Source organism: Coffea eugenioides, chromosome 11 (genome assembly GCF_003713205.1).
Source record: "Coffea eugenioides isolate CCC68of chromosome 11, Ceug_1.0, whole genome shotgun sequence".
In the NCBI taxonomy this organism is placed as follows: Eukaryota; Viridiplantae; Streptophyta; class Magnoliopsida; order Gentianales; family Rubiaceae; genus Coffea; species Coffea eugenioides.
Window position 1 is genome coordinate 5,337,048 of NC_040045.1, and position 27,772 is coordinate 5,364,819.

The window sequence follows — 27,772 nt, forward strand, 5'->3', positions numbered from 1 at the left end:
TGTGAGGTTGCTCAAGTGAAGGTTGCTCTCTAGGTGGAGTAAAACCTTGGTGAAGGTGAACCTATCACTTGAAGTGGTAAAACCTTGGTGAAGGTTGCCTCATTTGTATAAAATAGTTCTTAATTGGGTGTGTGATCTTTCAAGTGTAGGTTGTTGAGGGTTAACTAGAATAGTTGTAAAATTCCTTGACTCAACCAAAGTGTGTTTGGGGTGAGGAAAGAGTGAACCTTCACTTGTACATCTTGGTTAGCATCGCCATCTATTGAAGAGGCTATTGGATTGATATTTGGTTTGCATTTCTTATCTTTTCTCTTTAATTAAGTTTTCTTTATTGTGCTTAAATTTAATATATCTTTGTGCATCATTGTGAAATTGTTTGTACTCATTGGGTTGCACCAGGCCTTACAATTGGTATCAGAGCTTGGTCTCTTTTGATCAAGCTTAACCGCTTAGAGTAAAGATCATGGCAACCATAAAAGTTTCTTTTTTAGAAGGGCAATCTATTGATAGACCACCTATGTTTAATGGTTCTCATTTTAGCATGTGGAAACAAAGAATGATGATTTTCTTACAATCCGTTTATATTGAATTATGGTATGTGGTAGAAGATGGTCCTTATGAAGCCAGAATAATTGACTCTACCACTAATTTGAGTAGATTAAAGACTAGACAAGAATTGAATGAAAAAGACAAGAGATACCTTTCTTTGAATGCCAAGGCCAAGTGTATATTGTACAATGCATTAGATGTTAATGAATCTAGTAGGATTAAAGGTTGTAAATCAGCTAAAGATATTTGGGATAAATTGTGTGTATTTCATGAAGGTAACCAAGATATTAAAGAACAAAAGAAATCTTTGCTTGTTTCTCAATATGAATTTTTCAAAATGCATCCTCTTGAAAATGTTGATAAGATGTGTAGTAGATTTTGTGACATTATTCAAGATCTTAAATTGCTTGGAAAAGAATATTCTTTGGGAGAGAAAAATAGAAAGATTTTGAATGCCTTGCCAAAAGAATGGGAAAATAAAATAAATGCTATAGAAGAGGCAAAGGATTTAAATTCTATGTCCATTGAATCTCTTGTGGATTCCCTAACTTCTTATGAATTAAAGCTGAATTTCAAAGTGCAAGAGGAAGAAAATGCAAGAATGTATAAGAGAGGCATAGCTTTTAAAGCATCTCAAGTGGGGGATAACCCATCCTTCATGGGTAATGATAACATGGAAGTGGACAATGATATAACTCCTCACATCAAAAGTTTCAAGAAGATCTTCAACAAGAGAAGTTCAAGAGGAGATTGCAAAATTACATGGGATGAATGCAATTCAAAAAGAGAAAAAGAAGAGTTGGCACAAATGGCACAAATGGCCTTTGGAGAAGATGAGGTAAATTCTTATCACTCTTCTTGTGATGAAGATAATGAAGATGATGATGTGAAAATTCTTATGATTAAAATGCATAAAAGTTTGAGAAAATCTTATGCTAAAAATAAAGATTTGAAAACAAAAATAAATGATTTGTTGGAAGAAAACTCCAAACTTTTTCAGGAAAACAAATGTTTGAGAATGGAAAATGATGATTTAAAAAATCAAAAAAATATTTTTGATTGCAAAAATAATTTGAAAAGGAAGTTGGAAGAGAAAACAAAGTTTTATGAAAAAATGTTGGAGGAACAAAATTTGTTAAAGAAAAGAATTAATGACTTGAACGAGTTTCTCCAAAATGAAAAACAAAAGTTTTCTCAAACAAAAGAAAGCAAATCTTTTCAAGGCACAAATAAGTTTGTTATGATAAGAAGTAAGAAAATTAGTTGCATTAAATCCACTTATGTGCAAAATACTTCTATCATGTGTCACTTTTGTTGTCAATTTGGACATATGCAAAATGATTGCTATGTAAAGAAAAATATGAGAAAAGGTATGAAATCCATGTGGATTGCTAGATCATGTTGTACTAACTCCCAAGAACCCTATAAAAAATTACAATTGGTATCATGACAGTTTTGTCATTCTATATGGTCTTGATTTGAAAAATAAAGGGGGAGTTTGCTTTTTGATTGATGTCAAAAGGGGGAGTAGGATTTATTGAAATTTCTTTGTATGTTGGCATTTTCTAAGGGGGAGTTTTATTTGAACTTATTTGATCAAAGAAATCTTCATTTTGTTTGTCATCATCAAAAAGGGGGAGATTGTTGACCTTGGTCGATCAATCCTTGGTTTTGATGATTAACAAACCAAAATGTAGATTTGGGCTAATGTTTTTATGTGAGCAATTTGTTAGAACAGATTCTTGTGGCACAAAAGAAGAAGCAAAAACAGGGCACTCATGTGGGACGTCCGAAAGGAAGCTATCGGACGTCCGAAAGGATGAAGAACATCAGGAAGGATATTCTGTCGGACGCTCGTGAGGAAGCATCGGACGTCCGGATGGATCGGACACACTCTTCGGACGCACATCGATCGTGTCGGACGTCCTAAAAATTCCACGAAGATTTGATAACTCTCTGGACGACGTTCGGACGCAGGGTTCGGACGTCCGACAGGTGGTTTGGACGCAGGGTTCGGACGTCCGACAGGTGGTTCCGTCCGACAGGCCAACGGCTAGTTTTGACAGCATTTAATATTTGACCGTTGGAGAGCCTTTTGGAGCCATTTCTCACCTTCTATAAACACCCCAAAGCACAAGAAGACACAAGACTTTTGCCAACACAAAATACAAGCTTACAAGTGAGATTTTTGAGTAGAAAGATTCTTTGTTGGTTGTATAAGGGGTTGGGAAAGTTGGGTTGTGAGGTTGCTCAAGTGAAGGTTACTCTCTAGGTGGAGTAAAACCTTGGTGAAGGTGAACCTATCACTTGAAGTGGTAAAACCTTGGTGAAGGTTGCCTCATTTGTATAAAATAGTTCTTAATTGGGTGTGTGATCTTTCAAGTGTAGGTTGTTGAGGGTTAACTAGAATAGTTGTAAAACTCCTTGGCTCAACCAAAGTGTGTTTGGGGTGAGGAAGGAGTGAGCCTTCACTTGTACATCTTGGTTAGCATCGCCATCTATTGAAGAGGCTATTGGATTGATATTTGGTTTGCATTTCTTATCTTTTCTCTTTAATTAAGTTTTCTTTATTGTGCTTAAATTTGATATATCTTTGTGCATCATTGTGAAATTGTTTGTACTCATTGGGTTGCACCAGGCCTTACATCTCGTTTATTGTCCATATCCTCCACTTGAAAACAATGAATCGGTGGACTTGTAAATCTACTGATATGTTGCTGAAGTTCTTGCATCAAGTATTTCCTACAGCTTTGATTCCCAGTTCATATTACGAGGCAAAAAATTTCATCCGTGAGTTGGGGCTGAAGTGTGAAAAGATCCACGCCTATGAAAATGATTGCGCATTTTTTTGGAATGAAAATAAAGGCCTTGATCATTGTCCAGATGAAAAATGTAAAGCACCGCAGTATAAATCTCCAAATTCCAAAATACCTAGAAAGGTGTTGCGTTATTTTCCATTAAAACCAAGGCTGCAAAGACTGTTTGTGAACAAAGAGATTGCTCAGGATATGAGGTGGCATAAGGAGAGACGTGTAGATAATGAGAACATGATGCTACACCCTGCTGATTCATTAGCTTGGAAGGATTTTGATAGAAATCACAAGTCCTTCGCTGAAGATCCTAGAAATGTGAGGCTAGGACTTGCTAGTGATGGCTTTAATCCCTTTGGAACCATGAACAATTCATACAGTATATGGCCTGTTATCCTTGTTCCTTACAATCTACCTCCTTGGAAATGCTTAAAAGATCCATTTTTTTTCCTATCAATGATTATTCCTGGTCCCAAAGCACCTGGAAATGACATTGACATATTCTTTAGACCACTAGTTAATAAGTTAAAAGAGTTATTTGCCACTGGTGTGGAGACATATGATGCCTTCAGGGAGGAGAAGTTCATGTTACGTGCAGCACTTTTGTGGACAATAAACGATTTTCCAGCATATGGCTATTTGTCGGGATGGAGTACAAAAAGGTACAAGGCATGTCCTGTGTGCTTAGATGAGACGACTAGTCTATATCTTAATAATGGTCACAAATGTTGTTACATGGGCCATCGCCGTTTTCTGCCTATTGATCATAAATGGCGTCGAGAAAAAAAGCAATTTAATAGAGAAAGAGAACATAGACAGCCTCCTAGAACCCTATCAGGTGAGGAAGTCCTCCAACAACTTCTTCGTATTGAGCAAGTTGAGTTTGGCAAGGCACCTGATTTGCTGCAACAGAAGAAAAGAAAACGCGTGCAGAACAGTTCAAATTGGAAGAAGATGAGCATATTCTTTGAACTTCCATATTGGAGTACCAATAAAATTAGACATAATTTGGATATTATGCACATTGTCAAGAATGTATGTGAATCTTTGGTAGGTACATTAATGAATATCCCTTCGAGAACTAAGGACACATGGCAGGCTAGGGAGGATTTAAAAGAAATGGGATTAAGGGAAGAGTTGCATCTACAACCGGGAGGTGGCGCATCTAAAGTTATGCCACCTGCATGTTACACTTTATCACGCCTAGAGAAAAAGAATTTCTGCCAGTTTTTGAGCACTATCAAGTTCCCGGATGGCTTTGCTTCAAACATTCCTCGGTGTGTGAAGACCAAGGAGTGTCAACTTTTAGGAATGAAGAGTCATGACTACTATGTGTTCATACAACGAATTCTTCCAGTAGCAACTAGAGGAATGCTGTCAAAAGATGTATCTCAGATTTTAGTAGAGATCAGCAATTTTTTTCGAAAAATTTGTTCTCGAACTCTCTATCTAGATGAGCTGGAAATGCAGGAAAAAAATATTATTTTAATACTATGCAAACTTGAGAAAATTTTTCCTCCAAATTTCTTTGATGTAATGGTCCATTTAATGGTCCATTTACCCACTAAATCCAAGATTGCTGGACCAGCTCAATACCGGTGGATGTTTCCATTTGAGAGGTACATGCCTCTTATTTTTAATAATGCCTATTTGATTTACCTCCAATTTTCTTATTTTCTAACAACTCGGGCTGAATTTTTTTTGGATAGAAAAATGGGTCAATACAAAGGCTATGTGAATAATAGGGCACGACCTGAAGGCTGTATAGCTGAGCGCTACTTGGATGATGAATGTCTTACATTCATTTCCAGGTATTTGCATGATGTTCCGACCAGGTTTAATCAAACGGAACGAAATATGGAGAAACACGAAGCTGCTGGAAAATTATCTATATTTTCTAGCTTGGCTCGGCCCTTTGGGGCAGCACTGATTGGTTATCTAAGTGAGGTTGAATTGCAAAGAATACACCTGTTCATCTTGAAAAATTGTGAAGAAGTAGATGATTACATGAGGTAATAATATACTTTAATGATAAATCTATGTCGTGTTCTATAATATGTTCTTCATTGCTTGTAATTAAAGTCATTTGATAGAATATGTAACTACTTCTACTACTACAAATTTAGGGAGCATAGACAAATTCTTGAAAAGCAAAATTTATCGAGCGTACAGCAAAGGCTAGACTCGGAGTTTCCAAAGTGGTTTGAAGAACGTGTAAGTATTGGAAGAGATGTTAAAAACTTGTCAATTTCCTTTACTTTTTATTTTAGTAAACTATTAAAGAATCTGGTATGGCTGATGTAGGTCATGTATACACATGCACGTGGAGAATGTACTGATGAATTGTTGTCCTTGGCTAGAGGACCTGATTTTCGAGTCAATACATTTGCTGGCTGTAATGTGAATGGATTTAGATTCCACATTAAGGCTCGGGAAAGAGAAAGAAAGACACAAAATAGTGGAGTTATGGTAAAGGGGGAGCATGCTGATAAAGAAACATACTTCTATGGTATAATTACTGATATAGTTGAGGTTGAATACTCATTTACTCAAAATCGAGTAGTTGTGTTTAAATGTGATTGGTGGGACTTGAGAAATAATTCGGGAATCAAAGTAGACAAGTAGAGCAATATCACTAGCATCAACATGTCAAAAACATGGTACTCAGACCAGCCTTTTATATTAGCATCCCAAGCTGAACAAGTTTTCTATCTTCAAGATATGAAGCTTGGAGGTAATTGGCATGTTGTAGAGTTAGTTAGTCCACGCTCATCTTATGATGTTCCTGAGAAGCATGAAGATGATTTGGTTGATAACGAAGAGGCTTACCAAGAAGAGTATCATGAAGATTTGATTGGTGTACAAGAAAATCTTGAGTTGGTCAGTTTGAAGAGAGGAGATGTGCAAACTGAAGAAAGGATAGAGGCTGGTGCTATGTTTTTATTAGAATTGTCAGCTAGCCGTGCAAGGCAATTGGATGACAATTTTATTGATAATGATGAGGAAATTGAGCAACAATTCAATTCTGAGGATGAAAATGAACAATTTGTACAAATCGATGACTATGAATCAGATAAAACAATGTTGTTCATTGAATTTCTTAATCAAATTTTTTCTTGTATTTTTTCTGTAGTTTATGATATGTTGTCATGGCTGCTTGTGTTGTTTACGATTTTGGTGGTGCTTGCATTATATGATTATGTAGATAGATGGCTGGACCGGGGAAGAAGGGAAAATTTACTTTACGACAAAGTCGGGATGCTGGGCGAGGAATTGTGGAGCAAACTGAAGAAAATGTAAGCTGTCAGGTAAAGAAACAAGAGTCATTTCCAGATATTTTCTTTTTTCCTAAACTAGCAATTATCATCCTAAACTAGTTACTATTGATAAGCGCATTCTTATGTTATTGTAGCAAGCTAGTGAACCAAAAAATAGTGCAATTCCCAAGACAAGCAATGTCACTGAACCTGTATTAACAAAAAAGTCTTCTAGGATCCGTCTATTTGATGAATCTGAGGTTAGTTATTATTTTTTTCAATCTGCCATTTAGATAAACTGGTTTATGACAAAACAATTGATTCAACTTTTACATGTCGCTGTATAATGGTGGCTTAAATTGTTGGATTATAGATTCCTAGTGCATCCTCTGCTAGAGAAAATGCTACAAGAAATTCAGGTATACAAGCTGAGAGTAGACAGATTGCTGAAAAATCTTCAGGCAATGGAATGACATCACAAGAAGCTGCTGGGATGCAAACTGATGGAACTCCTACTTCACAGCATGTTGGATCTAATCAAGCTATTGGTTGTGAAAGCAATGAAACTGAAAGTATGCAAGACCTTGAGTCAAACGGTTCAGGTATGTCAGTTTTACGTGTAATTCTACTCTAATTAACTAATTACTGCCATGGCTGCTATTGTTAGCACTTATGGTCTTGTTTACTTTGTATCTACTAGACCAAGTGACGTTAAAAAGAAAAAGAGGATATACGCGTAATATTGCACTATCAAATGAAAAGAAAGCTGGAAAAAAAGTGAACATTACTGTTTCTGAAATAAGTGGAAGACTAGTTGGAGAAGGTGCTCAGCGATACATTTCAGAGGCAAGCTGCGTTATTCGAAAGTATGGCAAGTGGAAAGCACCTAAATGGGGCAAGCTTCCTAAAGATGATAGAGATCAACTGCTAAGAATTACTAATGTAAGAATCTGCTATCATAGTATTTTTTGGTTTTCTAGATGCTATTTAAATTAGTCCATTAATTTTTTCTGATTTTGATGTCCTTCTATTTTTAATTCAGAATAGTTTCACTTATGATGGAGGAGAGCATGTGAAACCAGCTTTAATTAAGCAATTAAATTCACAGTATAGAAGTCGACGTTATAATTTTCACATGCTATTCAAAAAATGTGGCTCTAAGGAGGAAGCTCTTGCACGTCGACCAAAATATGTGGAAGAATCAGATTGGATTTACCTTTGCGATTACTATTGTAGTCCAGAATTCAAGGTATGTGTAGCACATACTTGTTAATTTGCTATATACTTTGCCAATGTCTCTTTTTTATCTAGATCTGAGATAGAATTGACAATTGTAGGCCTTAAGTGAGAGAAATAAGCTGAACAGATCAAAGCAGCAAACTGCCCATACAGCTGGAACAAAATCATTTTTACGTCATAAGGATGACCGGGTCAGTAAACGTGTAAAGTAGTTCATTTATGATGTGTGGTTGGGTTATTTAACCTGTTTTGCTAATAGGAAGCTAAGGAGGGAAGGACAGTTGGACCAATTGAACTTTATGACATGACACATTTTTGTCGAAAGAAGAATGCTATGGTTGATGAGACATCAGCTGAAAAACTGGTAGGAAAAATATCACTTTCAACTTAATACCAATGCTTCATGTCTCTTATGCATATATCAATAATAGCAAACCTGTGATTGTAGAGCAAAATGAAGGACTTACAGCTAGAAGCTCAATCTAGTGGTGTAAATCGAACCGAAGAAGACATCTGTATTGAGGTGACTGGGCGTATAACTGGATATGTACGTGGTCGTGGCCCCTCCAAGGCTAGTTTAATTACACAAAAACTTGCAGAGATAGAAGAATTCAAGAAAAGGGCAGAACAAGCTGAGAAACGATCAGTTGAATTGGAAGTTCAAGTCCAATCTCAACAGCAGCTGATGCAAAGGCTTGAGAATCAACAAGCTGAAATGCAAAACCAGCAGCTTGAAATGCAGGAACTCCTTAAGGCTTTACGAGCAGAATTGCAGTCCAAGAACCAAGGCAATGGAAATGCATCTGGTAGTAATAGCTGGTAATGCATCCTTCTCATACGAATAATTGAATTACAATACTAATGTGAACTGTTGCTATTCTGATCCTTTAACTTATTGATTTTGGGGCTGATGTTATGCATCATTGTGGACTGTTTTTTATAATAGCATTTTTTGGGGCTGATGTGACCTGTTTTTGGGTAACTTGTGGTCACTGTGGACTGTTTTTTGCTGGTAATAGCATTTTTTGGGGCTGATGTTATGCATCATTGTGGACTATTTTTTGTTATAGTTGTGTAGTTTATGGTTATGGTTATGGCTGATCTGTAGTTTTTGGTAACTTGTGGTCACTGTGGACTGTTTTTTGGTAATAGCTGGTAATAGCATTTTTTGGGGCTGATGTTATGCATCATTGTGGACTGTTTTTTGTTATGATTGTGTAGTTTATGGTTATGGTTATGGCTGATGTGTAGTTTTTGGTAACTTGTGGTCATTGTGGACTGTTTTTTGGTAATAACTGGTAATAACATTTTTTGGGGCTGATGTTATCCATCATTGTTGACTATTTTTTGTTATGGTTGTGTAGTTTATGGTTATGGTTATGGGGCTGATGGTTGTGTAATAACATTTTTTGGGGCTGATGTTATGCATCATTGTTATCTGAACTTATTCTTTGGAAAATATCTAGGTATCATATATATAGTGCTGTTAGTTTATCAATAGAGAGGTAAAAATCTGATTGTTCATCTGCAATAGTATATTATTTCCAAGTACAAGCGACAGACCATGCATGGATAGCAATCTTCTTTTTGCCTATGTAGTGACTTGAAAGAAATGAATATAATGCAAAGGGGGCGTTTGTGAACTTTGATTGGTTTCACCTGTTTAGATGGTCTTCACTTTCACATTGTGAGGCAAATAGCTCATTCTCTTTGCACAGTTTAATCCTACAGAGGCATCGTTTCCTTCGTGATTTATGAAGCATAAACTCCTAAAATCAAAGAGGGCTAGTACCTCCTGTATTCACACCTCGTACAATAAGTTGCTTTCTGTATTTTAATATATAAACAACCAAAAGCATAAAGATTAAACAATAATTACTGTGGGAGTCCAATTTAATTGTTCAATAAGTTGAGCTATTTAAAGAAGATGAAAGAAAATTAAAAAAAAAACTGTTTTAGAGAGCTCTTTAGTTGAGCTTATGCAGTGTTGTATTTGTATAGATTGGACTGTGATTTCTAACTTCTTGCTGGTGTTGTAATATGTGGGCCTAAATTATATGAGATTCTTAATGAATTGTAATTTTTGTCTTAATAATCTAAGTCTCATTACTTGTTCTTTATTATTGTACTCCTCCCCTTACCTACTTCTTTTACTCTTTTATGACAGATAAATGCTATTCATACTAGCTTTTGGAAGATATCTATGGTTATGATTGAAGAATGTTGAAGACAAAATTGCCTTTTGCTCATGGAGTGGTTCATTTAGATGTTCTTCAATTTCTTAAATTGTGATTGCTTTTGTAAATGTACCTTATGTACAAGTGATATTTTGGACAAATGTTATTTTTGTAGGCATTAGTTGGGTAATGTACACTTGAATTTGGCATTTGAGAATGCTATATTATTACCATGTAATCTAATGCAAATACTTTTGGTTATCAATCGCTCATGTTTATTTGTATGGTTTGTTTAAAATCAATGATTTAGCAATGATTACAGGCCAAATTATGACTATTAAGCTATTGAGAAATTATCTAATGACAAAAAAAAGTTGTGACAAAATAGAAAATAAAAACACCTTGTCACAACAGAGACTGTCACTAAATCTAAGCTACATTTGTGACGACAATTGTTGTCAGTAAAATAGTTATATACAATGGCTTTCGGTGCTTTTTAGTGACGACCTTAAGTAGAGCATTTTTGACAAAAGGTCAATTCGTCAATAAAACACTTCCGGATTGTTGTCACTAATGACAACTATTTAATGACGACATTTCAGGTCGTCACTAAATAGTTGTCATTAGTGACGACAATCTGGAAGTGTTTTATTGACGACTTGATCTTTTGTCAAAAATGCTCTACTTAAAGTCGTCACTAATGAGAACTATTTAGTGATGACATTTTAGGTCGTCACTGTTTACTTTTACCGACGGGGATTTAGTGACGACTTTGTGACGATCAAAAAGTCGTCAATAAAAGGTATTTGTGACGATATTTGTATGTTCTGTAATGACTTTGTGTTGTCACTGATGAACAATTTTCTTGTAGTGCATGTGTTTACTTGCTTTATTATGCTTTATATTATTTGATTAGTTATAATTAATATGTAACATGTTATCACACTAGTCCAACGCTAGTTGTGATCCATTTCTCGATACCACACTAGTCCAACATTAGTTGTGGCCCTTTTCCCGATTTTTCCACTAGTCCAATGCTAGTGAGGATTCATAGATATGGGTTAGTCCAACGCTAGACCCTTAGGAGCCCTACGAGCGTTAGATCATGATCGTGTGGTAAAATCACTTCATCGCATGCATATTTTACTTTCTAGGGTCTTTTATCATGTTCGCATGTTCCCCTTATACATTTAACCCTTTCCCCTCATTTCCTCTGTATATGTATACCCCTTATCCCAAATTTTCCTATAGATATATATCTCTATGCGTGATACATAACATTAGACTTGCATTTCATTTAAGAATTAAAATTAGGGTAGTGCATTTGCTTGATTAGATAGCGAAACACCCCTTGAGTATGGGATATGGACGAGTTTGGCTTTCTAGCCTTAGCACACTCGTATTCCCTTTATTGAAGGAAAAATTGAGTCACGAACATTAGTCCCCCATACCCGACATGATGCATTCCTTTAGGTCGTGTATATTTGTATAATTATAATTATCTTTATTATTTTTCTTTTCTTTTTTTAGAGTCTCATATTTTTGCATTATTCGTGGCATCTTCAAAGAATACCTATTGGGCATCACAATTAATGTGATTGGCACCAATTAAATTTTGAAACGATATTTTGACCCCTTCGATACCCTCTTAGGTGTAGGGTTTGCATTAATATAGTACGTCCAAATGTGATAAATTCTTAGTTTAAAATAAAAAAATCTTTGACTAAATCACGCAACTAGCTTTGGCTAGGTTGAAAGGGTGTTTTGAATTTTATCCTTGCCTTCCCTTTTTTCAAATGTGACTCCCGAACACGTTTCTTTGATTTTCTTTGACTTGGAGTCGTTTAAAAAGGGTTTTCTACTTTTTGTTTGAAAATTCATTTTTAGGTGGCTTGGTACACCTTAACTCTATACCAAGTGGCGACTCCGATTTTTTATTTAAAAACCCTTTTTAAACTATAATTTGGGTCCAAATCGTCGCATTGCAAGTCCCATTTAGGCCAATTTTCTTTTTAAATCAAAAATTTATTTTCCAATAAAAAATTGAATTAAAATTCACTTTTTTAAACCATTTATTTTATTTTTTTAAAAAAATGGGGCGCGACACTGAGCTCCGCCCATCGACGGTAGATGCTCCGCAGAAGTCTGGGTTGGGGGAAGTACGATTGGATCGGGGTTTGCAGGTGAAGCATCCCGAGCCTCTGGTTGCTCTGGGCAACGCGGACCCAGAAAGTGAGGGGCGTCCCAGCTCGTTTTCACTGGATGATAAGTAGGAACATACTGCTCCTGGTGTGTTGGTGCAGCTAGAATCTGAAGTGCGACAGGCCCTCACGGCTGGCGAAACTAATGTAGCACCTGTGATGGATGATCTTCTGCATCAACCGCCCCTAGTTTTGGACTTGACGCAGAATAGGGTGTCTTCAGGCCTTCCTGAAATGGTTGAAGTGGCGATAGAGGCTGCGGCAGACCAACTGATTCATACTCTTGCTGACAAGGTTGTCAGTGAAACTGATGCTGATGTCCGAGATGCTGTTGTGGCCTTGGCTAGTAGTGTCGAGCCAGCGAGTGATAGAATTGAACTAGAAACAGGCTTGCGGGGCCGGGTGCAGGCAGAGGTGGATAGCCGCAAACTTCGATGGTTGGCATTCTTAACCTCTCTCCTCGCAAGACTACTGAGGTGATAGACACATCCTTGGATGACTTGCGGCGGCAAGTGGATGGGCTGAGGAACCCAGATGAATGGCAACAGGTCACTCACCGTAGGTCAAAGAGAAGTGGTGCACAACCCCAAAAATTTTGCTACTCGGAGTCATGATTAAGTCCCTCTTCTAGAACGCTAGAGGGGTGGACAAACCTCTTACTTTAGCTCGCTTGAGAAAATTGAAACTTCTACATCAAATCTCATTATTAGCCCTGTGTGAACCAATGGTGGGGTGTGAGCATCTAGATATTGTTCGTCGGAAGCTGGGTTTCCCGTTTGGTGTCTCTAATGATGAAAGTAGGATTTGGGTTTTTTATGATGCTGAATATAAGTGTGACATTGTTGCGGTTTCTCATCAATTTTTGGCGTTGCAAATTGCCTATACTTATTTTCGCCGTTCCTTTATTGCAACATTTATTCATGCTTCGTGTGACCTAGATGAGTGTGAGCTGCTCTGGCTGCAATTATCAAAGGTGCATTCGTTGGGAGAGCCGACAATCTTCATAGGTGATTTTAACGTTGTTGTTGGGTCTGAGGAGAAGAAAGGAGGTCGGCCGTTTCGTTTCTCTGAGGCAGAGTCTTTTTTAAATTTTACTGATGGTGCTGGCTTGACGGACTTGGGTTTCTCTGGGTCTAAGTTCACATGGTGCAAATGTGCAATAATCGTCTGGGAAGGGCTCGAATCTAGAAGCGTCTAGATAGAGTTCTGGTGAACCAGTTATGGTTGGATCTAGGCGTTAATACCGCAGTGGCGCATTTGAATAGAGTTGCTTCGGATCATTCTCCGTTGCTAGTAACTTGTTTCCTGGCTGTTGGCGGAGGTCCTCGTAGTTTCCGTTTCTTGGATGTTTGGAGGTCCCACGGTAATTTCCTTAAGGTGGTGCGTCAAGCTTGGGAGGTGGAGTGTGAGGGCCGACCGGTTAGGGTTTTGCTTTTGAAATTGAAAGCGGTGAAGCATGCGTTACGGGTATGGAACAAGGATTCTTTTGGAAATGTTACTGATCAGGTCCGGGAAGGAAAAGAGCAGGTCCAGTTATTGGAATGTTCTTTAGAGGCAAATCCGACGGAAGAGGGGCATCATCGGCTTCTCAAGGCGCAATGTGACTTCAAGGCAGCTCTGTTGAAGGAAGCCAGATATTGGCATCAGAAAGCTTGTATTCGGTGGTTAAAGGAAGATGATGCCAATACTAGATTCTTTCATGGCCAGTTCAAGCAAAGATGGGCGTATTGTTATATATATCGAATGAAGGATAAGAATGGAGTCTGGGTTGACGAGCTATCTAAAATTGAAGACATGGCGGTTGAGTACTTCGCTGAAGTTTTGGCACAATCTGATCAAGTACAGGTAGATCAATCATGGTTAGACGCTATCCCTTCAATTGTCTTTGAGTAGGAGAATGAGGCTCTTCAACAAGTGTCTACTGAGGAAGAGGTTAAAAAAGTGGTATTCCATATGAATGGGGAGAGTTGTTCAGGGCCAGAGGGGTTTACGGGCTTTTTCTTTACTTCCTGTTGGGAAATAGTAAAGGGTGATGTCTGTCGGGCGGTTTGTGATTTCTTCGCTGGTGCAGAGCTGCCTTAGGGATACACATCGACGCTGCTGGCTTTAATTCCGAAAATACTAGGGGCGTTCTCATTTTCGGAGTTTAGGCCAATCAGTCTATGTAACTTTGTTAATAAAATCATATCGAAACTGCTGGCAATGCGCTTGGAGGGGATTCTACCTAAACTAATATCGCCTCAGCAGAGTGATTTTGTGAAGGGTAGGCAGATCTCTGATAATATATTCCTGGCTATGGAAATGTGCTTGGCGTTGGGAAAGAAGGTTAGGGGATCAAATGTTGCGCTAAAGTTGGATATGGCCAAAGCGTGTAACCGGGTCTCTTGGTGTTTTTTAATTCAAGTTATACGGAAGTTTGGTTTTGGGGAGTGCTGGATAGATATGATTTGGCGGTTGATCTCCTCATGCCATTTCTCTGTTCTTATTAACGGGAAACCTTGTGGTTTTTTCAAATCCTCTCGGGGGCTGTGCCAAGGGGACCCATTATCCCCTGCCCTATTCATCATTGCGGCTGAGGTCCTTTTGAGGAGCTTGAATACTTTGGTGGAGGACCGGCAATTTTCTCCATACTTGGTTGCCCATGGATGTCCGCCGTTGACACACCTTGCCTATGCTGATGACATCATTATCTTTTGTAATGGTAGTAAACGTTCGTTAGCATGTGTTATGGAGGTATTGGGCAAATATCAAAGAATCTCAGGATAGTTGGTGAATGCTTCTAAGAGCTGCTTTTGGTGGACGGAAGGTATCGCTTGTACGGCGTAGGGTGATTGCGTGAACAACGGGATTTTCTTTTAAAGAGCTACTAGTCACTTACTTGGGTTGCCCCTTGTATGCTGAGAGAAGGGTGAGATCCTTGTTCAATGGTTTATTGGATAAAGTTTCACAGCGTTTGAGCTCTTGGCGAGGTCAGTGGCTGTCAATGAGTGCTCGTGTTCTACTTATTAAGCATGTGTTGTCCTCAATCGCGATTCACATTCTAGCAGTATTAGTGCCTCCAAAGGGGGTAATAGCTGAGTTGGAGCGGATGTTTGCGCGATTTTTTGGAGGGAATCCGAGTTTGGGTTTAAGCGTCATTGGTTAGCATGGAAGAAATTATGTCGTCCCGTGGAGAAGGGGGAGTAGGTTTTCGTTCATTACAGACCATTATTGAAGCTTTTTCCTGTAAGCTTTGGTTGCTGTTTAGATGTGGACTTTCGCTTTAGGCCCAGTTCATGAGGGCTAAGTATGTTGGTGAGTTACATCCAAATCAGATCTCTATTTCTCCTAAGTTTTCCCCTAGTGGTAAACGAATGTTTGGGGTTCGGTCATCCATGGAGATATGGCCAAAATGGGATTTGTCTAGGGGGGATGTTGCCTTCTGGTGGAATAATTGGAGTGGGCTAGGTCCGTTGGCATGGAGGTTTCCAGATTTAGCGTCAAATGCTCGGGTTTATGATTTTTTGCGTGAGGGCCAATGGGATCATTTGGCCTTGGCTGCCTTCCCCTCAGAGGTTGCAGAGTCGGCTGCAGATTCTTTCTTTTGTTTTGGTAAGGTTCCAAATGGCCTAATTTGGACCTTACAACCTTCGGGGGAGTTTTCTACAAAATCGGCATATCAAGTAGTTCGATCCTCTAGGGTTCGGTCATGGGCATTTGCTTCTATCTGGCATTCTTTAATTCCGCCGAAATTTTCCTTTCTTATGTGGAGATTACTGCACGAGCAGCTGCCAGTGGATGATGTGTTAGCAAAGTTTCAAGTTCGTGGCCCTTCTAGGTGTCAATGCTGTTCGCTGCCTCAATTTGGAAACGCTGCAGCATGTTTTTTCTACTGGGGTGTTAGCAAATGAGGTTTGGGGGTTTTTTGGGCAGTCGCTAGGCTTTACAACTCCTTCAATTGCTTGTTTTAGGTCACGATGCTACAAATGGTGGTTGCTCACTGTCAAAGGGAGGGCATTGCGGTGGCTATTCCGTCTGCTACCGTTGCTTATTGTTTGGTTTTTATGGCGGGCTAGAAACATGGCTCGATTTGAGGGGCGGAGTATATCCGTTGGTCAGGTTCGGGGATGGATCATTGATGAGCTGTGGTTGTTGATCCAGGTGTACTTTCCGACCATTACAAGGGTACCACTTCAATGGGCGGAGATTCTGGACTCGTTGTCCGAGGTTCGAAGGTCCTTAGTTTCCACTCTAGTGCGATGGGTGTGTCCTTCGGATGGTTTCTTTAAGTTGAATACGGATGGTTGCTCTTCTCTTCGAGGTGGGGGTGGTGGTGGAGTGAATAGGGATTCCTGTGGAAGGCTCATTCTGGCTTTTGCTGATTTCTTTGGTCTGGTAAGTCCCTTGCAAGCGGAGGCGCGCGCGCTACTTTTGGGTCTTCAGCTAGGGAAACAAAGGGGGATATTGCATTTAATTGTGGAATCTGATTGTCTCGTCTTGATCAATTGTTTATGGGGGGAAGGGGGAGGTCCAGCGGTCATTAAGCTTGTTGTGCGTGCGATTCGGTATGCTGTTCCACAGTATCATCAGTTCAACCACTGCTACAGGGAGGGAAATGTTGTGGCTGACTCACTGGCTTCCTACGGTACTGCGTGTGGTTCCTTCGAACTCTTTATTAGGGCTTCTCAATTACCGTGTCGTACTAGAGGGTTACTGGCCCTGGATATGCAGAACTTTTGTAATTTTCGTTTCTCGTTTCGGAGGTAAGGGCGCGGCCTTCCTCCCTGCATTGTATTCTTGGGCATCTTGAATAATACTACATCATATTTCCTTTTTTAAAAAATGTATATTGTAGAATCTTGAAGGTTATTTGATTCTACAAGAGTGTTATATTACTTCCTTCTTTCCTTTAATGATTTTTCAAACTTAACAATTGGTGCAATCAACTAGTTATATATATATATATATATATATATATTGCTTCTAAAATAAAGTGGGAAAGGATGTATAATTTTCTTTGGTTATGGAAAAATATATATAGTTAGCACGGACTCCGATTTTCACCGTTCAATTGGTCTACTAACGCCCTTATGTTATCGAAGATCAAACTCTTGATCGCTTAGCTATGTAGCATATAAAGGCCAAGTTTTAAATGATCGAGTCAAATTCCCATTAAACATGTTGGTTTTAATTACTGGGTTTCCTTGTTTATTTTTCATCACAAATAAATTTGAGATTCAGATTGCATGACAAGATATCATCAGCTTAAATCAATTTTTGAAACTAATTATGTATCCATCAAAACGGTGTCCATTTATACTCGTAAACTTTTCAAAGTCTTGCGATTAATTAATACGACACTTGGAATTTTGTACGTCGACCATACATGGATTAGTTTTTGGGAAGAACTTTGAATATAATGTCATTGTCCAGTGGAAAAGCTAAAAAAGAGTTTTATACCTACTTGTCCTCTAGGAGAAACTAATACAAGTCATCCAATTCGGGTGTTTGTCACACCATATGTGATTCACGTTACATGGTTATGCTTTTAGAACGCTCAAACCTCTTATTCAAATGATGTAAACTTTTAAATAGGGATGGCAATTGGGGTAGGTGCCCACGGGGGATGGGGCAGGGTAGGGGGAATTTTTTCTCCTGTTTTGAAACGTATGTGTCTAATTATATATATAATATTTAATTTAATTAGTTACGAACTTATAATATGATATTATTAGTTATATGTATTATATAATGTATATTAGTATATGTACTATAATTGATATTATCAATTATACTAATAATTATACATGTCTACTAATAGAAATTATTAATTAGTTATAGTAAATTTACTAATATATTTATACTAAATTCCTAATTACACTTAACACAATAACACTTTTTTCTCAAGAAAAAGGCGTAATAATGATTTAGTGATTATATTTGTGCCAAAAGTAAAAATTTGGCTACTTTAATTGTCTTTATTTTATCATGTTGGATTGTATTTAAATAACTTTTGTTTTATTCTTTTTATGAGTTTCAATTATAAAATTAAAATGAATAATAACTTAGTGATGTATTGATATTTTAATACTTAATTATTTGCTAAAATTTGACTATAATAAATTTATATAACAAATTTTTATTAGCCCGCGAGGTGCCCGTTGCCACCCTTACTTTTAAAAGACCAAATCTTGATATGGAACTAGTACATATATAAAAACTCAAAATCCTTACAAAACTTTTTTGATAAAGTGTGCCCCTTTTTGGTAACCATCCAACATGCAATACACTTGCACCTAAACTAGTCTTTTAAACATAATTATTGTCCCTTATGCTCTAAACTTTATTATTCTCAAGGAAAACTAATTAACTTGCTTACTTCTTTAACATCGGCCTATCTAGTTTAGGATATTTGGTAAAGTTTCAATCGGCTCAGACGATTTTTATTCAAATACTTTTAAATTAATACAGATTGCAAAAGAGAGGGTCAAGATCTTTTATGTGATAGTGTACAGCAGAAAATCAATTTCCCATAAATTTAGTACGAAATTATTATGCCTCCAAGTATTTTGTCCACAAGAAAATTTTCATTTAAAGGTGGACTTAGACCCGGGACATCGGTCAATTCTCTACCCGACATGGTACGTTATGTATGCCCGTCAATATCTAGAAGGCTGTTTATATAGGATTTCTTTGCTTCTTCTAATTTTAAGTGCACATTTGAAATGCTTATCTGTTATTTTTCTTTGGGATAATTTCAGAAACCTACCTTGAGGTTTTTGATAATTTCACTCGACTCCCTTGAGGTTTACATAATTACGAAGACCTCCTTTTGTGTGATAAAAAGACAAGAATGCCCTTCATTAATTGTCAACTCATTGAAAAACCCTATCAAATATTAAAGCTCTCTCATATATTATCAAAAAATAATTCAAACTACAATCTTTCCCATTTAACTATCTATCATCTTCTTCTTACATTTATTGTCCTTTCAAACTCATTTTATTTATTACTATTAACCAAATGTGTACTATCACCACTAATAAAATTACCATACATACCAAACCACCAATACTTATATATCTGGTGTAAGGCCCAAAGACAACCTAAGAGGGGGGTGAATTAGGTTGATTAAAACTTAATTGAGTTTAGGCACTTTTTACTTAATAAAAAATTTACCTTCTTTTCTAGTAGAGATCAATCAAGTAAATTTAAAGAAGAGAACAATGTTGATCAGACAGAAGAATATATATAAGCAATGAGAATTTTATTAAACAAAAAAAAAGATAGAGTATCAAACCGATTGTCTACCAAACTTTCCTCAAACTTGAAAACCAATCACAAAGATGAGCACATTCTCTTTGATGAACAATAATCAACTCAATGTACAATGGAGGGATCACTTCCTCCTTGCCCCAAGCCTCACTTAGTCAAGTTAGGAAGTTATACTATCACTCAGATAACCCTCAACAAAGCTACACTATTAAAAATTTCAAACACAAGAGAAGAGCTTACAAGAACTTCACACAACTAGGAGAACAAATCTTGCTTGGGAGACTATTTTCTAGCTAAAATATCTCTTTAGATCTTGTAGTCAAAGTGTGCAAAAGTTACTTTCTCGTTCAGAATCGTTTGTATTTGAAGGGGACCAAAAATGGGCTTCATTAATGCTTCCAACGGATAGAAGGCAGATGAAGAGTCAGCTAGCCGTTGGGGCTGTCGGACGTCCGACAGATTAATCATCGTCCGATCCCATCGTCCGAAACTCACCAAGTTGTCGTTCGGACGTCCGATGGGATTTTATCGTTCGAAAGCATCTGCGTCCGAATGTCGTCCAGAGAGTCATCAAAACTTTGCGAAATTTTTCGGACGTCCAACGCGATCGATATGCGTCCGAAGAGTGCGTCTGATCCTCCCGGACGTCCGATGCTTCCTCACGAGCGTCCGAAGGAGTTTCCCTCTTGATGTTCTTCATCCTTTCGGACGTCCTACAGCTTCCTTTCGGACGTCCGACATGAGTGCCCTGTTTTTGCTTCTTCTTTTGGTTGATTTTCTTTCCTTGACACCTTTGTACCTGATTCTCTAAAAAGTAAAACACTTATATTTGAAGAGAATTAGATAAACATTTCAAAGTACTTTTGTGATCATCAAAATCAAGAATAACATTCTTCCCCTTTTTGATGATGACAAAACAATGATTTGAAATGAAATTTGATGATTACAAATAGGCTCCCCCTTTCTCAGTCAATCGAAGAACAAAAATTGAAAAACTCCCCCTCACTTGGCTACTTCACAGATTTATTCAATCATCCAAAAATAGTTAAGCAATTGAAAAAACTCCCCCTCACTTAGTTAAGCAATTTATTCACTGATTTATCCAAAAACAGTTAAGCAATTGAGAAACTCCCCCTCACTTGGCTACTTCACAGATTTATCCACATATCCAGTCAATTCATATCTTTTCTCCCCCTTTTTGTCATCACAAAAGTCAAAAGTAAAGAGACATGTCAAGAATCACAAAAGTAAAGAGACATGTCAAGAATCAGTAACATAAAAAAGAACTAAACATTCTTAACAAAATAGCTTACGAGCATCACAAAACATTACAAGCACCATCACATCCACATATCCAGTTTTGAACATTACAAGCACCAGAATCAAAGAAAACAACAAAACAAAAAAATCCAAGACAACCATCTAACACCTAGCAAATAGAAAATAGTCAAACAGAATGCAAATGATCCTAATATGGCTAGTGATCCTAAATGGTAAACTAAGTGGACCCAGGCGTCCTTCGAGTAAGCAGATACTAAGAGAGATCCTCCTCCTCAGTGTCTTCATCATCTTCAACATGTTCACCAACTGGTTTCTTGCCTTTGTCAGATGTGGAAGGATCTTGAGGTGCCACCGGAGTAGAGGTGAGATCGATGGGAGCAGGACTCATGGAGCGAATAGGAGCTGATGAACTTGGATCATTAGAGCGTGGCTCTTTGCCATGAGGAACTTCTTCACCCACAGGTGGGGGAAAGAGAAGACTCTTTTTATCCAGAAAGTCTGCTTGTTGCTCAGATGACATGGTGAGCATGAGACCATGTTCAAGAAGTAGAACATGTTGTTTAAGATCACGAAGGAGCTCAACCACTTCAGAATTTGAAGAAGAAGATGCCTTAGTGGCAGTCTTCCTAGGATGAATAGAAGTCAGTGCAACAGAGGATAGAGTGTGAAGGGGATCATGTGCAGCCTTAGATCTAGGTTCATTAGTCATAGCCCCCTTATAAGCCCACAAATTATCTCTAAAGACAAGATTCTTGCGCTCAAAATAAGCCTTAGTAAAGGCAGAAGAAAACGTTTCTTTGGGACAAACACCAAGGATGGGTACTTTGTAAAACTCAAAGATCTTCTGAAGAAATTTTCCATAAGACAGTTTTCTATGAGAATCAGTGGTGAAGCGAAGTAAAAACTTGCACATGACAAAGCCAAAGTCAATGCAAATTTTTTTTTTCTCGAAAACAATAAAAAAATACAGCGCCATTTTATTGGCATCTGTCCTATGACCATCAGTAGGTACAAGAAAATTTGAAATGATTGAGAAAGCAATTAGATTCACAGGAGCAAGGTCATTCAGTTTTGCATCAGCAGGGGCAGAAAACTTCTTTTGAAAATAAGACATCATCTTAGCACTATCAAAGTGATTATCAGCAGTGGGATGCTCTTCATAAGAAAAGAAATTGGCAATTTTACTTTTGCATCCTGGTTCAATAATAGTATTTAAAATAGCATTCACAATCTCAGGATCAAACACTAAATCTACCCCATTTACCCTGGACATAATTTTAGTGTGATCAGTGTCTTTCCTAAGATTGGCAAAGAATTGATATAGCATTTCAGGGTAATAAACGTTAGGCATGAAAATGATATGTGACCATTTCTGAAATTCAAAGAGACGCAGAATGGACTCTAAACCTATTTTGCAAAACTCAGAGGGATTTACGGTATGTTGAGGAATAAAACCTTTATGGGATATCCAGGAGTGTTTTTCTTTGGCAGCGTCATCAAAGAATGGGGAGACAGTGGTTGATTTGGAGGTCGGTTAAAAAGAAGTTCCTTGTCCAGATTCTGGCTGAGCGGAAGGCTGGAAAATTTGAGCCTTTACTGCCCCCTTTTTGACACGTTTGGATGATCTTTTGGCCCTAGGAGAATCAGCATCTTCATCCCTGAGTGTGTGTTTGCGTCCGGCAGTCACCTTTCCGCCTCTTAGTTTCACCATTGTGTGAAATGCGTGACATGTATGATGCTAATGATGCACACAGTAGTTTGGGAGTGAATCACACAAGAATTTTGGGATAAACGAGCCTTGAAAATGATTGAACAGAAATGGCTAGGAGAAAATAGGGTTTTGAGAGAAATTTGGGAACTGTCGAAATGTGATGAAATTTGGTGAGAAGATCAGGAAAAATTTTTGATTGAGTCAATTTTGGAATGAGTGCTTCAGAAAAGCACGAATTGAGTGTGAGAAGGATAGAGGTTTCCGTCCGAGTGAGAAGAGAAGAAGAGAGTTCTGAAGCAAATGAGGAGGGAAGTCACTTTAAAAAGTGTACCGTTGCACTGTCGGACGGCCGAACGAAGTCTTGCATCCGACAGTTTCGTCCGAACAGGTGCTTTCTGGGAAAGCAGCTGAAGAACATTATCGGACGTCCGTTAATCTGCTATCGGACGTCCGAAATCTTTGAAAAAATTAAGATGATTTTTCGATTATCCCTAATTTTGATCTTAAATGAATGAATTGATCCATTGACAAAGCTTTTGTAAGAATATCAGCAATTTGATCTTTGGAACAAACATAATTCACACAAACTTCACCTTTTTGAACAAGATCACGAATAAAGTGGTGCTTTATATCTATATGTTTTGTCCTAGAATGCTGAATTGGATTTTTGGTCAAATTGATAGCACTAGTATTATCACAGAATATAGGCATGCAGTCATATAACAATTCAAAATCATTCAAGGTATGCTTCATCCATAAAAGTTGAGCACAACATGCACTAGCGGCAATATATTCCGCTTCAGTTGTAGACAAAGAGATTGCATTTTGTTTTTTGCTAAACCAAGAAACTAAGCAATTACCAAGAAAGTGACAAGTTCCACTAGTACTTTTTCTGTCCACACGACAACCATCAAAATTCGCATCCGAATATCCATATAGAGCAAATTCACAAGATCTAGCATACCAAAGACCATAGTCTAATGTACCTTTCAAATACCTAAAAATCCTTTTAACGGCGTTCAAATGTGATTCTTTTAGACAAGATTGAAATCTAGCACACAAGCAAACAGCAAACGTAATGTCGGGTCTACTTGCGGTTAAATAGAGTAGGCTTCCAATCATACCTTTATAGTGCTTTTCATCCACATGTTTACCTTCTTCATCTTTGTCAAGTTTTGTAGAAGTGCACATTGAAGTTCCAACTTGCTTTGAGTCCTCCATGCCAAATCTTTTCAGCAATTCCTTGGTGTATTTTGCTTGATTTATAAAAATTCCCTCTAGTGCTTGATGTATTTGAAGTCCAAGGAAGAAATTTAATTCTCCCATCATACTCATTTCAAATTCACTTTGCATAATGGTGGAAAACTCCTTGCATAGATACTCATTAGTAGCACCAAAAATAATATCATCTACATATATTTGCACAATAAGAAGATCATTTGACACTTGCTTAGTAAAAAGTGTGGTGTCCACAATACCTCTTTTAAAACCATTCTCAATCAAGAAACCACTCAATCTCTCATACCAAGCTCTTAGAGCTTGTTTTAGTCCATATAATACTTTTGAGAGTTTAAACACATGACTTAGAAATTTTGTGTTTTCAAAACCGGGGGGTTGATCCACATATACTTCTTGATCAATAAAACCATTTAAGAAGGCACTTTTAACATCCATTTGAAACAATTTGAAACCTTTGAAGCAAGCAAAAGCAAGAAGCATTCTAATCGATTCTAATCTAGCTACGGGAGCAAATGTTTCATCAAAATCAATTCTCTCTTCTTGTGCATATCCTTTAGCAACTAATCTAGTTTTATTTCTTACAACTACACCTTTATCATCCAACTTATTTCTAAATATCCACTTCGTGCCAATGATAGGTTGATTTTGAGGTCTATCAACAAGTGTCCAAACCTTATTTCTCTTAAATTGATTAAATTCCTCTTGCATTGCCAAAATCCAGTTTTCATCCTTTAAGGCATCATTGATATTTTTAGGTTCAAAAAGAGAGACTAAAGTAAAATTGTCTATCAATATCTTAGATGAGGAGCGAGTCTTTACCTTCTCGGATGGATCACCAATTATAAGCTCTCTTGGATGATTTTGGCTAAATTTCCAAGTTTTGGGAAAGTCTTTGAATGAATCATTATCTTTGTCTTCATCTTCCTTTTCTTGATCTTCACGAGCTTCATCCTCCATTTCCTTTGCTTCAGGTTTAGAGGTTCCTTCATCTCCAATTGTTAGCTTTTTCATTCCTTCATGAACACCTACATCATCATCCTCACTCGAACTTTTGAAATTATCATCATTAGTTTCATCAAATGTTATGTGTATAGCTTCTTCTATCACAAGAGTTCTTCTATTAAAGATTCTATATCCTCTTTTATTCTCACAGTACCCCAAAAATATTCCTTCATCAGATTTTTTATCAAACTTACCAAGATGTTCCTTTAAATTCAAAATAAAACATTTACAACCAAAAACTTTGAAATATCCAACCGTAGGTTTCTTATCAAAAATCAGTTCATAAGATGTTTTATTCAAAATAGGTCTCAAGAGGATTCATCACATAACATGCGGTGTTTACCGCTTCAGCCCAAAGATATTTTGGCAAATTACATTCACTCAACATAGTTCTAGCAGCCTCTTGGAGTGTCCTATTTTTCCTTTCTACAACACCATTTTACTGTGGAGTCCTTGCAATAGAAAACTCATGTGTTATGCCATTATGATCACAAAATTCTGGAAAATCACAAAACTTGAATTCCGTCCCATTATCACTTCTAATCCTAACAATTTTTAAACCAAACAGATTTTGCACTTTAGCAAACAATGAAGTAAAATTCTTGAAGGCATCATCTTTATGAGTAAGGAATATCACCCAAGTATATCTAGAATAATCATCAACAATCACAAAATAATATCTCTTACCTCCCAAGCTAGTAATTTGAGTAGGACCAAATAAATCAAGATGCAAGAGTTCCAAAGGTTTAGAAGTCGATACACACTTCTTTGGTTTAAAGGAAATTTTTGTTTGCTTCCCAAATTGACATGCATCACAAATTTTGTCCTTTTCAAAACTGATTTTTGGCAAGCCTCTAACCAACTCCTTTTTCGAAATTTCCTTTAGTAATTCCATGTTAAAATGACAAAGCCTCCTATGCCACAACCAAGGATCTTCATTTGAAGTTTTAAGACATTGGAAGCTAGATGAATCAAGTTTATCAAGAACAACAATATAAATATCGTTAAACCTCTTACCTTTGAACACAACATTATATTTACAGTCAAGCACAATGCATTCATGCTTTTTGAACAACACATTTAAGTCTTTATCACATAATTGACTAACGCTAAGCAAGTTATAACCTAAGTTATCAACTAAGAGCATATTATGAACAAAAATTTCACCATCCTTACCAACATCACCTATTCCAATTGTCTTAGCTTTCACGTCATCACCAAACGTCACTTTTTCACTTGATTTTGATTTTAGCTTTATGAACAAAGAAGGATCACCGGTCATATGCCTAGAACAGCCACTGTTAATGAACTATTTTGACTTGTTTGAGCCTTTTTCCTGAAAAGAGAGAGTGTTTGGTACCCTTTAACTTTTGGGTCCTCAATAGTTAGCATTGTGTCTAACTAACCACATGCATCTCATTCTTCTGTTCAGATTTCTTTTCACATAACAATCTACTTTTAAATGTCCCCTTTGACAGCAAAAATTACATATAATGGAAGAGTTTTCAACATGTAATGGTTTGATAAATCTCAATCCACTCCTTCTATGTGTTGTGAAACCATGTGCATTTTTGTTGTGTGTTAATGTTCTTTTCTGATTAGTAAGACAGGTGGTTGACATGGTCTTTTTGAGATAGTCTTGTTTTCTAGCTTTTAAGGTCTCATCCAGCTTGTCCATCCTTTTATTCAAATCCCCATGTCTTTCCTTTAGCATTTTACAAACACTTGTCTTTCTATCAAGTTCATTTTGAACATCAAATCCGGCTCTTACAAGACACTCATTGTCAGCTTTTAGTTGTTTATTTTGTTGAAAATGACTTGCATTTTCTTGAATGAGAAAGACAATTTTCTGTTTTAGCTGCTTGTTTTTATCACAAGATTCCTTCAAGGCATTATGCAATTTTTCAACAAAAGATTCAAGATCATCATCATTTTCATCATCACTATCAGATTGAGAGTGTATGGAAGTTACCTCATTATCTCCAATAGCCATGAAGGCCATTTGAGCTGATTCTTCTTCTTCTTCTTCAACTTCGCCTTCGGAGTTACATTCATTCCATGTAATCTGGAAGTTGTTGAACCTTGGCTTTCGATCAGCTTTTCCATCTTTCTTTTTCTTCAGGGAGCATTCGTTTGCGTAGTGTCCAGGCTGTCCACATTCGTAGCATTTGTCCAATTGTTTCTTGTTGAATTCTTGTTTTCTTTTGTTCCTTGCGTTTGAAGACTGATTCTGGAATTGATTGCTAGGTCCTCCCCTTCTAAACTTCCTTTTATTCAAGATTCTCTTGAAACTTTTTGTGATGAGAGCAAGATCGTTGTCATCACCATCCGAGTCTTCATCATTCAACTGAGTTGGATCATCTTCACCTTGAGTTGCTTTTAGAGCTATGTTTCTCTTTGCTCTCGCTTCCTCTTCCTCCTGCACTTTAATTTTCAACTTCAACTCATAGGAGATTAGTGAGTTAATGAGAGATTCAATAGGCACAGAATTCAAATCCTTAGCCTCCTCTATCATTCTTTGCCCAACACATTGAGAATTTTCCTGTTTTTCTCTTCCAAGGTGTACTCTTTGCCTAACACCTCGAGATCTTTGATCAAGTCATTGAACTTGCAATACATTTTGTCAATATTCTCAAGGGGTTCTATTTTAAATGATTCATACTTTGTGACCAAGATAGACTTTTTCTGTTCTCTCACGTTGTCACTACCCTCATGAATTTCTCTTAGCTTATCCCACATTTCTTTAGTAGATTTACATCCTTTTACTCTAATCAATTCATTTAAGTCTAAGGCACTATAAAGAACATTCATGGCTTTGACATTCAAAGTGAGATTGGTTCTATCTTGAGCATTCAACTCAGCTCTTGTTTTAGGCCGAAACAAACCTGTATCTGCATCAAGAATGTTAGCATCATGCGGTCCTTCATTCACAATAAACCATAACTCAATATCAATGAATTGCAAAAAGATAATCATTCTTTCTTTCCAACTAACATAATTAGAACCATTAAACATGTGAGGCCTAGTGACAGATTGCCCCTCAACAAACATG

General features: G+C 37.3%; 2 protein-coding genes across 2 annotated transcripts; both read left to right on the forward strand.

Moving 5' to 3' along the window:
- Positions 1-3,230: 3,230 nt before the first annotated feature.
- Positions 3,231-5,375, forward strand: LOC113751854. Its single transcript, XM_027296001.1, has one exon. It carries the CDS (start codon positions 3,231-3,233, stop codon positions 5,373-5,375), a length of 2,145 nt encoding a protein of 714 aa, XP_027151802.1.
- Positions 5,376-12,957: 7,582 nt separating this feature from the next.
- On the forward strand, positions 12,958-14,315 carry LOC113751855. The gene is made up of 3 exons (XM_027296002.1): positions 12,958-13,354; positions 13,468-14,078; positions 14,127-14,315. The coding sequence occupies exons 1-3, from the start codon at positions 12,958-12,960 to the stop codon at positions 14,313-14,315; spliced, it is 1,197 nt and encodes a 398-aa protein (XP_027151803.1).
- Positions 14,316-27,772: the final 13,457 nt, after the last annotated feature.

What these genes read in the sequence shown, in the direction of transcription:
- LOC113751855 (XM_027296002.1), top strand. Translation starts at nt 12,958, where the DNA reads ATGGTGGGGTGTGAGCATCTAGATATTGTTCGTCGGAAGCTGGGTTTC. An exon ending in TGCTGGCTTGACGGACTTGG is followed by an intron (nt 13,355 to 13,467) that starts GTTTCTCTGGGT and finishes GGTTGGATCTAG; the next exon opens with GCGTTAATACCGCAGTGGCG. An exon ending in CACAATCTGATCAAGTACAG is followed by an intron (nt 14,079 to 14,126) that starts GTAGATCAATCA and finishes GTCTTTGAGTAG; the next exon opens with GAGAATGAGGCTCTTCAACA.
- LOC113751854 (XM_027296001.1), top strand. Translation starts at nt 3,231, where the DNA reads ATGAATCGGTGGACTTGTAAATCTACTGATATGTTGCTGAAGTTCTTG.